The 11571-nt window shown below is 48.3% G+C and overlaps 1 protein-coding gene across 1 annotated transcript; it reads right to left on the bottom strand.

Moving 5' to 3' along the window:
• Nucleotides 1-4370: 4370 nt before the first annotated feature.
• On the bottom strand, nucleotides 4371-11308 carry LOC123142545 (protein trichome birefringence-like 19). The gene is made up of 4 exons (XM_044561413.1): nucleotides 11012-11308; nucleotides 6210-6770; nucleotides 5500-6060; nucleotides 4371-5363 (listed from the first exon to the last, which is right to left on the bottom strand). The coding sequence occupies exons 1-4, from the start codon at nucleotides 11306-11308 to the stop codon at nucleotides 5103-5105; spliced, it is 1680 nt and encodes a 559-aa protein (XP_044417348.1). The 3' UTR covers nucleotides 4371-5102.
• Between the last annotated feature and the right edge of the window lie 263 nt (nucleotides 11309-11571).

Raw genomic sequence — 11571 nt, 5'->3', positions numbered from 1 at the left:
CCTCCGCGTTCAACACACGTACGGTTGGGGAAGACGTCTCCTCCTTCTTGATCCAGCAAGGGGAGGGAGAGGTTGATGGAGATCCAGCAGCACAACGGCGTGGTGGTGGAAGCAGCGGGGATCTCGGCAGGGCTTCGCCAAGCTCAGCGAGAGGGAGAGGTGTCACGGGAGGGAGAGGAAGGCGCCAGGGGCTTGGGGTGCTGGTCCCATGCGCCTCCCCACTATATATAGGGGTGGAGGGGGCTGGTTTCTTGCCCTCCAAGTCCATTGGGGCGTTGGCAAAGGTGGGGAAAGAAATCCCATCATTTCCCTTCCCCACCGATTGTTATCCCCCTTTTTTAGGGATCTTGATCTTATCCCTTCGGGATATGATCTTATTCCTTCTAAGGTGGGATCTTGGTGCGCCTTGACCAGGGGTGTGGGGCCTTGCCCCCACTACCCACGTTCATGTGGGTCCCCCCATGCAGGTGGGCCCCACTTCGGAACCTTCTAGAACCTTCCCGGTACAATACCGAAAAATCCCGAACATTTTCCGGTGGCCAAAATAGGACTTCCCATATATAAATCTTTACCTCCGGACCATTCCGGAACTCCTCGTGACGTCTGGGATCTCATCCGGGACTCCGAACAACTTTCGGTTAACCGCATACTAATATCTCTACAACTCTAGCGTCACCGAACCTTAAGTGTGTAGACCCTACGGGTTCGGGAGACATGCAGACATGACCGAGACGACTCTCCGGTCAATAACCAACAGCGGGATCTGGATACCCATGTTGGCTCCCACATGTTCCACGATGATCTCATCGGATGAACCACGATGTCGAGGATTCAATCAATCCCGTGTACAATTCCCTTTGTCAATTGGTACGTTACTTGCTCGAGATTCGATCGTCGGTATCCCAATACCTTGTTCAATCTCCTTACCAGCAAGTCACTTTACTCGTACCGTAACGCATGATCCCGTGGCTAACTCCTTAGTCACATTGAGCTCATTATGATGATGCATTACCGAGTGGGCCCAGAGATACCTCTCCGTCATACGGAGTGACAAATCCCAGTCTCGATTCGTGCCAACCCAACAGACACTTTCAGAGATACCTGTAGTGCACCTTTATAGCTACCCAGTTACGTTGTGACGTTTGGTACACCCAGAGCATTCCTACGGTATCCGGGAGTTGCACAATCTCATGGTCTAAGGAAATGATACTTGACATTAGAAAAGCTCTAGCAAACGAACTACACGATCTTGTGCTTTGCTTAGGATTGGGTCTTTTCCATCACATCATTCTCCTAATGATGTAATCCCGTTATCAATGACATCCAATGTCCATGGTCAGGAAACCATAACCATCTATTGATCAACGAGCTAGTCAACTAGAGGCTTACTAGGGACATGTTGTGGTTTATGTATTCACACATGTATTACGGTTTCTAGTTAATACAATTATAGCATGAACAACAGACAATTATCATGAACAAGGAAATACAATAATAACCATTTTATTATTGCCTCTAGGGCATATTTCCAACAGAATCAAGCGATCTCAGCAATTTCTTCACCACCTCATGGTCGGTGATGTCAGTGGCACCAAGTGCTTGAAGTTCATTTGAGATGTCAGTGAGGCGATCGAAGGTTTGCTGAACATTTTCATTGTCGAGTCTTTTTAAGCGGTTGAAGAGATTGCGAAGAACGTCAACTCGAGAGTCACGCTGTGTTGAGACTCCTTCATTGACCTTGGACAGCCTATCCCAGATAAGCTTAGCAGTTTCCAAAGCACTCACTCTACCGTACTGCCCTTTGCTCAAATGGCCACATATGATGTTCTTCACTTGTGAGTCGAGTTGCTTGAATCTCTTCACGTCAGCAGCGCTGATGGTAGGAGTGATAGACGGGACACCATTCTCCACAACATACCAGAGATCGTTATCAATTGCCTCAAGATGCATTCGCATCTTATTCTTCCAGTAGGGGTAGTCCGTCCCGTTGAAGGTAGGACACCCAGCAGAGACCTTGATCATACCTGCGGTCGACATAACTAAAACTCCAGACGGTTAAACCAAAATCACACAGAACAAGGGAGTACCTTGCTCTGATACCAATTGAAAATGCGTTAAGTCGAATAGAGGGGGGTGAAGACAAACAGACTGGAGAAATAGAACTGAGGAAATTGAGAAAGTCTTGAGTCAAAGTCCTCAAACAGATATGAACAAGCACACAACACAGTAATGAGGAAATGGAAGGGTTGAGGAAATAGAACTAGTTAGCTCGGTGAAGTCAATGATTTGGTAGACCAGTTTCAACTGCTGTGACAGTTGTACGTCTGGTTGGAGCGGCTAGGTATTTAAACCTGAGGACACACAGTCCTCACCGTATTCTCCTTGAGCTAATGTCACATAGACCTCGCCCAATCACTCGTGGTAAGTCTTCAGGTGACTTCCAAACCTTCACAAACTCGGTCACTCGGCGATCCACAATTTCCTCTTGGTTGCTCTAGACCTTGACGCCTAACCGTCTGGAAGATGCACGGTCTTCAAAGGTAACAAGTGTCGGATCCACGCAGGATCAATCTCTTCAGTGATGCTCAATCACTTTGGATTTGTAGGTGTTTGGGTTTGGGTTTTCCTCACTTGATGATTTTCGCTCAAAGTCCTCGGAGGAGGATGAGATCTCTCAATGACAAGTGTCAGTTTCTCTCGGAGCAGCCAACCAGCTAGTGGTTGTAGGGGGCGGCTATTTATAGCCTAGGGAGCAGCCCGACATGATATGACATAAATGCCCTTCAATGATATGACCGTTAGGTGGATAAGATATTTTGGGACAGCTCGCATAGCACAACAACGGTCGGAAATTTGACTATCAAATTCCTCAGGGCTATCATGATCCTCACTTGTAGGCAATCCGCACTGGCGAATTCCTAACTCCTCAGTCAGAACAAATTCCTCAGAGACCAGAAGAACTTAGTCTCTGTCACTGAAGAAATTAACTGAACTGCATGAGATTTCCAATGGCTTCACTCGAAAGGATTGGTAGGCGTAGGATTTTGAGATGAGCATCACTTGGAAACTTTTCCTTAGTTTTTCCTCGACCCCCTTTAGCACTATGGTGTTTTCTATGACTCAAGAAAGAGAAAATAAAACTACGAAAACATAAGTCTTCACGCTTCATGTTCCTCGCATGAAATCCAAGTCTTCATGGTCACACCAATTTCTTCACTTTCAAAGTCTTCAGAAAGTCCTCAGAAATCCAAAGTCTTCAGTTGAAGACATTCATTTTTAGGGGTCGACTTTCTTTGTAAAAATCAAACTCCTCATAGACTTATAGACCTGTGTACACTCACAAACGCATTAGTCCCTTAACCTATAAGTCTTCAATACACCAAAATCACTAAGGGGCACCAGATGCACTTACAAATATAAAGTTGAAGCAATACATACCTTGCAAGCGTTTTGTCAAGCACCTTGTCGGCGCCGAGCTGCAAACAGCCGTCGGGCGCTGTTCATTGGACGAATTGTGCACTGAGGGGCGGCGGCGAGGAGAGGAGGTGGAGGAAGCAGCGACGGCGTGCGAGGATAGGCAGGGGAAGCGCCGACGGGTCGCCGGAGCAAATGGGAACGTGCGGGCGGCGGCGCCAGCGCCTGGAGGTCTCAGAGCTGGCGGTTGGTGAAGTCGCGCGCGAATTGTCGCTTTCCAGCGCACGGGAGCGGGCATAGCAAATACACCACACGCGATGTCGTTTTCCTCCACGCGCTGAACCAAGTTTACCGCGCACGCACCCGAATCGGCTCCCCGTGCGCAAAAAGGCGGGGTTTTTCAGCGTGCGGCTAAGATAGCACGCCTGTTGGAGATGCTCTTAGCAAAACTATGGTTTTCTTGTGCATTGTGCGCAATTCTGAGGATTTTTGGCAATTTACTTGATTTTTTAGCATGGCAAATCAAATGTTTTTATTGAAATTTTAGTTGTTGCGGGATGGCAATTTCTTTTAGCAAGCATGGCAAAATCAACCATCATATTATATTTTCTGTACGGATTTGACATGCTTACTACAAATATTGTCAACCTTAGGATAACTGAATTTTTCATAAAAATATTTGATTTCTCATGGTAGAAAATCTGATGTCAAAATTTTAACATTACCGTCTTTTAATTAAAAAACACTCAATACAAAATAAACCGTACATCGTGCATTATTTTAAAATGAATTTGATGTAAGCATAGACAAACACTTGTATCATCACACACACTCGCGCAATGGCTATTGAAAACCGGAGTCGTACAAGGGAATAGAAGACTCGAGTCATGTGATCAGGTCCATCCTATCAACGGGGCGTGATCTTCAACTAAAATACGTGGAAGTCGCAACACAAATAATGACATATTAAATATTATTAAGAGGCACATCTAGATGTGCTCTAGTTATTGCACATCTAAATGAATGAATCAAGCATAAAGAGAAAACAAAAAGGGAAAAAGAAAATATTTACACGAATCTTAATGTAAGATCAATGACATGAGACTTAGATGCGTCATAAGTATTGCACATCTAGATATGCTCTAGCAAAACTGTTTTTTAAAATAATGATAATGCGAGTCTTTGTTTCCTGGGCTTATTTTTAAGTTTTTAACTTTTGTTTCAAGATAAATTGTGGCGAAAAAGAAAACGTGTTTTTTTTTTGTTTTCGAGTGCCTCCCACAAAAGCTAATTCATGCCTCTCACCGAAGGAAAAAAATGTGTTTTATTTTCGCTTCGAGTGTCATGACCGTGCCTCTCACGAAAGGAAAAAGAAAAGAAAATATGTTTTTTTGTTTCTGAGAGGCACTCGTAAAAAAACATTTTTCTGTGCAAAAAAGTACGTAGTTTTAAAAAAAAAACCAAAACCTAAGAAAAATCGGAGAAAACTGAAAAGCCAAAAAAAATATCTAAAAAGTCGAAAATGCATGCGAAAAAAAAAGAATTAAAGAGAGGTCGCACAGCACGACACGGGGCAGCAGCGACTGAGAGGTGACCTTGCAGGGAGCTCCCGAAGGAGTACTTTAGTTGTTCACTGCGTCGTTTATTTTATGGGCTGTATGTATATACTGTAGCTCCGCCCCTGCCGCTCACTCTGTGTCAGCACGCTGTCGATGAGCCGCCAGCATGTGGAACAGCAGCTCGCTCCACATGTCGATCGGCCCGGGCAAGCACCAGTGCAAGCAGTCCACCACGAAGCTCCCCTCCACGCTCCCGCCCGGCGGGTGTCCGTACCGGCTCGGGTGCCCGTCCGGCCGCAGCTCCATCGCCTCTGTGATGTCCAGCAGCCGCAGCTCCGCGCCGTTCCGGTTCCGCTGCGACGCAGCCTCCGTCTCCCTGAGCGCGTCAACCTACGCACGCACAGCCAAAAGACAAACCATCAGACCACATCACGTCTCCGCGTTTGTAACCAATTTTCCAGTAGCCGCGTCGAGAGACAGAGAGGGGCCTGCGTATGGGGCTGCATGCATGGTTTCCGTCTCTCACCTGCGCGGCGCGGAACTCGGCCACCATGGCGTCGCGGGCGCGCTCGCCGCGGCGGAACGGCCGCGTGCGGACGCAGTCGCCGCCGGAGTTCCACTCCCCGTTCTCGAAGTGCACGGGCGTGACCGTCCGGACCACGGCCTTGCCGCGGAACCCCTCGCGGGCCGGGGCCGCGATGGCGCCGAGCGCTGTGCGGAACGCGGCGCGCACCGCGCCGGAGACGGGCATCTCAGTCGCGTTGTGGGCGCCACTGGCGCCGCCGTGGCGCCCGACGGCCCGGCCGCCCTCGTAGTACACGCAGGGGCGGAAGAACCAGTAGGTGCCGGACAGGACGATGTAGTCAAAGTCGGCGATGTGCGCCGCCCACCGGGCATCCGGCGTGTCGAGGTGCACGTCCCACAGGCCCAGGCCGGGCGCCGCGTTGGAGAGGTTGGCCTTGACCAGGAACGGCGACCAGAAGAGCGAGACGTTGAAGCCGTGGCTGCCGTAGTGGAAGTCTCGCCGGACGGCCCTCCCCGTCACGTCGGTCTCCGTCGTGGTGACGAGCTCCACCGGCTCTGCCACCTGCAACATGTTCAAACGCCAGTTGCATCAGCAGCTAGCAGCTAGAAGTGGATGGTTGGGGTTGCCATGCATGAGTCGCGGACATGCTATTCCCGTGCCAAGAGCAACGGGTTGTCCAACCGAACAAACATGGGATGCACTGTACGCACCTGGGACAGGATGCAGAGCAGAGACTTGACGTGGTTCCTGGCGAGCGAGTCCCCAACGAAGGCCATGGACTTGCCCCTCATGGCCTCCAGGAACCGCCCGGCGTCGAAGCGGGGGAGGTCGCAGTCGTGAGGCTTCCACCGCCAGCGCATGATGAGGTCGAGGCCCGGCTTGCCGAACTTCATGCAGTTCTGGAGGTCGTCGATGAACGAGCACGTCAGGTTGGTGTAGTAGGGCGGCTCGTCGTCCGGCACCCACTGGCCCCGCGTCAGGTCGCAGGCGTCAGTGGCCGAGGAGTTGGTCTTCGACGACGATGACGATGGTAAGGTTGCCGCCGGAATCGTGGGAGACGAGGAGGTGGTTGCCGGGAACGACGATGCAGAGGAGGCGCGCCGTATGTAGTGGTAGCTGTCGGTGAAGTTGAAGTCGTAGAGCGAGACGGCGGCGAGGGCCAGCAGGACGAGGATCAGCGTGGCAAGGGCCACGGAGATCTTCCGCGAGAAGGGGTTGCTCTTGTGGGGCTTCATGGTTGTGGGATGTACGCGATAGAGATCAGGAGCCAGCTACTCGCTCGCTTGCTTAGGTAACGGACAGCTATTCTATATATCTCTATATCTCTATCTCTATTTTGTGTAAGTTATCATAATTCTTCATTTAATATCATTAGTATCAACATATCCTAAAAAAAAATCATTAATATTCAACACAAGATCAAAAGTTCTGCGTTCATATGTTGGCAACTTTGTTAGGTAGCGAATAGACAACAACCTCATGGTGCAACATGGCAAGTAGGTCTTTTGTCCATTGTCTGTCATGGTTTATTGTTGTTTCTAATATTTACCACTTGTAATTCATTTTTCATATGCATTCATCAGTCGATGCATCTTATACATCATCGACAAAGATGCATGTTGTGTATCTATTCTGGACCCTATTCATACATCACAATCCTCAGAGCTAAAAATTCTGGGGCATTTAGTGAAATTAAAAAAAATTGCGAGGGAATTCAAAGAAACACTCGAAATAAAGCAACCATGATGAAATTCCGATATATCAAGATGGCAACGTTTATTTCTGTGTGGTATTCCAACGAGCATAGACGGGTAGTAAATTCAGAATGCAAACATTTATTTTTATTACCACTTTATTTAATATAATAATAATTTAGGAAATTACAGGGATATGTCTGGCTATTTTGTTTTTCATTTTTTTATCTCGTGGAACGGTAATGAACTAGTGAAGCCGGTTCGCGCGGTGAGTAGTCCGTTACACATGTTTTAAGACCTACCACGTGAAGTATTCGTGCTAATTACATATATTGCGTTTGTTGAATGGGTATGAGTTGAGGAAGCAATTTTCATTATACTTGCTCAAACATCGTGCGAACGACGCTAAAGATAACTTTTTTGATATTGTGCGAGAATTTCTTAAGCGCATCAAGTAGATCTTAGTGATCTATAATAGATTTTTAATTCGATCATCGCTTTATATGTATACATTGTCAATTTGCCCTTTTGTTATCAATTTACGTTACAAGTGAAGTGGATTTCAATTATTATGCAATTGTGACTGTGCTATATTGTCTCTACCTGTCAAACTTAACATGCATTATCTTTATATAACTTCAGCAAAATATTTCAGAAGCTCGTGGCAACACATGGGTATTCTATTAGTACCTATAATAAAGGGATTAGTGCTTCTATCCGTCTATCAAATTTAACATGCATTATCTTTATATAATGGGCACTCTACTAGTATCTACTAATAAAGGGATCAGTTTTCTTTTCAATTCGATGAACATTTTTCAGAATTGATGATTTTTTATAATCGATTAACTTCATCCAAAATTGAAGAACTTTTTAATATTTGTGAACTTTTTTCAAAATTCATGACTTTTTTTCAAAACCTATGAACCTTTTCCAATTTTGTGAACTTTCTTAAAAATTGATGTTTTTTTTTAAATCGATGAACTTTTAAAAATTTGTGAACTTTTCTTCAAAACAATGAACTTAGCTTATGGAATTCATCGGTCATATGCCTCAAGAAAAGAATCTATTAATTAGGTTGATCAAGTCTTATTAACGAACTATTTTCGAGCAACATAAAACCGAAGAACTTTTGTAAAGCACTAAATTACCTCAACTTCGATAGGCATGGTTCCAATCATTATAGTTTGATATTTCTTTTCGGGAACCGGAAGAGAAAATTCTAGTAATAGCAATGATCTTTTCAATGGAACTGAGGCTATTTCCTTTAGTTGGCTTTCCTGGAAAATAAACCTTGTGCTCACTGCCATTAACATGAAAAAGAACCTTGCTTTTATTACAATCAATAACAACCGTTACAGTGTTAAGAAATGGTCTTCCAAGGATAACCGACATATTGTCGTTCTCGGCATATCAAGTATAACAAAGTCCGTTGAGATAATAACATTAGCAACTACAACCGGAACATCCTCATAAATACCATCAGGAATAGTTGTAGACTTGTCTGCCATTTGCAAAGAAATTTCAGTGGGTATCAACTTATTCAAGTCAAGTATTTTATAAAGAGAGAATGGCATAACACTGACACGAGCTCCTATATCACATAAAGGAGTTCTAACATAATTATTCTTAATTGAGCATGGTGTAGTAGTGAAAGTGCAACTAATCTCCGGGTGGTTTTGGTAATTAATAACAAGATATATCTCATTAAACTAATATACATTCAAGTTAAAGATTTCAGGAAGTTTAGTGATTGGCATGGCAAGGACAAGTGAATGTGGACCCCTCAAAATGCTAAGGACATGGATTGGCAAAAGCTCAAGACTCTACATTTTTGGTTGAGTGATCCAAGATCACATTGACATAGGAAAGCCAATACTATTAAAAGGGGATGAGGTTTTGATGATGATCTAGTTGCTCAAGTGCTTAGTGATATTGCTCCAAAACCCTCAACCACTTTCTCTATCCAAACTTGTCCAAAAACCCTAAAAGCAGACTCGGTCCCACCTAAATCTATCTATCAGGACCCACCTAGTTCATCTAGACAGTGCCACAACCAAACCCTAACAAATCAGATCCACCGATATGGATCTCGGTCCCACCGAGATGGCCTTGCCAGCTCTCTATCATCTGTTGCAATTATTTCGGTCTAACCGAGTTTTGCAATCGGTGCCATCGTTGCCAACTTTCTGTTGCCTTATTGCTTCACTTCGGTCTTGTCGAGATGATGCAATCGGTGCCACCGAAACGAGGTTTGCTTTACCATTCCGCATCAGTTGCTCCGACTTGTTTTCCAATCGGTCCCACCGAGACCTCCAATGTTCACATCTTTTGCACAGGCTGGTCTCACCGAGAATTCCAGTCGGTGCCACCGAGTTTGGTTAAAAGTGTGTAACAGTTGGATTTCATGTGGAGACTATATATACCCCTCCAGCCCCTCTTACTCAGTAAGAGAGCCATCAAAACGAAGCTACACTTACACTGTTCATTGTCGGCGTTCCGGGAATGGGGGTACCGAGACTTGCCTACCTGCGGTCCACGGCGTGGCTCCATCGACGGCCTGGTACGGCCCAGCTTCAGCAACAAACAGATCAAGACCCTTGCGAGGGGCCAAGCCTCGCAAGGCAGATGACACCAAGATCTCCACAAGGAGCAGTCTCTCCAGGCTGGCTCCCGAGGAGCGGAGATTTCTATGCAAGCCTCACCTCGCGAGGTTGAGATGACGTGAGCCATGACAACCAAGGCCAGGCGGGCGCTAGCGGGCGCAGTGTACCCGTTTCCTCTTTAGTGCTAAGGAGGCAAGCGCAGGCGCAGAGTCCCGAGGAATCAACCAAAGATTTCCATTCCGGTGCAACGAGACCAAGACCGCTAGGACGGCAGGACGGAGGTCATCGTCGAGCCCACCATGGCATCACGACCAGAGGCTTTTGCAGGCGAAGACCACTTTTGTCAGGATAGCATGTACTAGTTGTCTCCCTTCGAATTTGGCCGTTATGGGATCCCTTCCCGCCTTCATTTTGGGAAGAGGATCAAGGCCTCTATAAATAGAGCAACACCACCACCGTAGAGAGGACGACGGATCATTCAGATCACCCTCACACCCACCAGCTCATCGAGCACAAGAACACTCCTCCTCCTGAGGTTGTTCTCCCACTATACTAGTTCATCCTCAGCCCCTCGAGGCCAATCCACCACAAAGCAGGAGTAGGGTTTTACACCGCAAGGTGGCCCGAACCTGGGTAAATTGTTGTCTCTTTTCCGTTCAGTTCGTCGAGCTAGGCCGTAGGATTGGTGAGCAGGCAGACTAGGGAGGACGAGTTCTTCGCACGCACCCTAGAGTTTAAACCTCTCAAGGGTCTGCGGAACCCAAAATCCGACAATAATGATGCTCCACCTAATGATAATAATGAAGCTGATAATGAGGGGCGCCAGGTAGGGGTGCGTTGGAGCCTCTCTTCCGCCGGTCGACCCGCCAGCGCTCCACCACTTCCATGGCTGACGCCCGTCGAGCTCATTCTGAGCGTCGGGCCGCCCTCGTTGCTCGCATCGCCCAGATGGCGCCTGCTGGCAGGCCTCCCCGACGTTCCCCATCGCCTGCCGCCAACGCCGCGACCGGCCCGGCGGGGCACAAGCAGCAAGCTTCATCGCTACACCCCTCCATGCGGCATGATGGGCGCACCGCCACCCCGTCACTGACTCTGGCTAGTTCATCGTCCCATGCTCGCCGCGGACCGGCGGACGCGCAGGCTGCGTTTCTCATGGCGCGCGAGCTCCTGCGCTATCGCCCCATCGACGACCTCTACGAAGACTGGCTGGACCGCATCGCTGAGCTTGTCAGCGACGCCGGGGGCTCTCCTGCACCGTCTCTCTTGCTGCCTCGCCCGCCGCCTGCTGCGGGTGACGTAGCCCACGGAGCACCTCCTCCACTTCCCCGTCAAGATGCCATCGTCGAGCCAAGGCGCGAGGTCCCGCAGCGTGACCCGCCGCGCCGGGCGTCGATGCGTGAAGAAGAAAGCTGCCAGGTGGTCCAGCAGCCACAAGAAGATGCTCGTGCACTCCCAGCACCGCCACGTCAAGACCGCGCGCCGCCTGCGGGGGTGGCGCACGAGCGCCATGATCAGGCTCCACCTCCACGACGGGCTCCTGTGACCACAACGGGTTGCCGCGCCTTCACTCCGGAGCTACGCGGCACCGTATGGCCAGGGAAGTTCAAGCCTGACCTACCTCCATGCTACGACGGCACCCCCGATCCTGCTGAGTTCCTGCAGCTCTACGAGCTGAGCATCAAGGCAGCCAACGGCGACGAGAAGGTTATGGCGAACTGGTTTCCCATGGCCCTCAAGGATGGCGCACGCTCGTAGCTCTTGAACCTGCCCGC

This window comes from Triticum aestivum, chromosome 6D (genome assembly GCF_018294505.1).
Source record: "Triticum aestivum cultivar Chinese Spring chromosome 6D, IWGSC CS RefSeq v2.1, whole genome shotgun sequence".
In the NCBI taxonomy this organism is placed as follows: Eukaryota; Viridiplantae; Streptophyta; class Magnoliopsida; order Poales; family Poaceae; genus Triticum; species Triticum aestivum.
This window is presented reverse-complemented; position numbering and strand designations above follow the sequence as displayed.

Bases quoted from the DNA above. Each gene is read 5' to 3' on its own strand.
- LOC123142545 (XM_044561413.1), bottom strand. From the start codon at position 11,308: ATGGCGCTCGTGCGCCACCCCCGCAGGCGGCGCGCGGTCTTGACGTGG. The intron at 6,771-11,011 runs GTCCAGCCAGTC...GCGAGCGAGTAG, and splicing joins CTGACAAGCTCAGCGATGCG to CTGGCTCCTGATCTCTATCG. The intron at 5,364-5,499 runs GTGAGAGACGGA...GTGCGTGCGTAG, and splicing joins CCGAGTTCCGCGCCGCGCAG to GTTGACGCGCTCAGGGAGAC.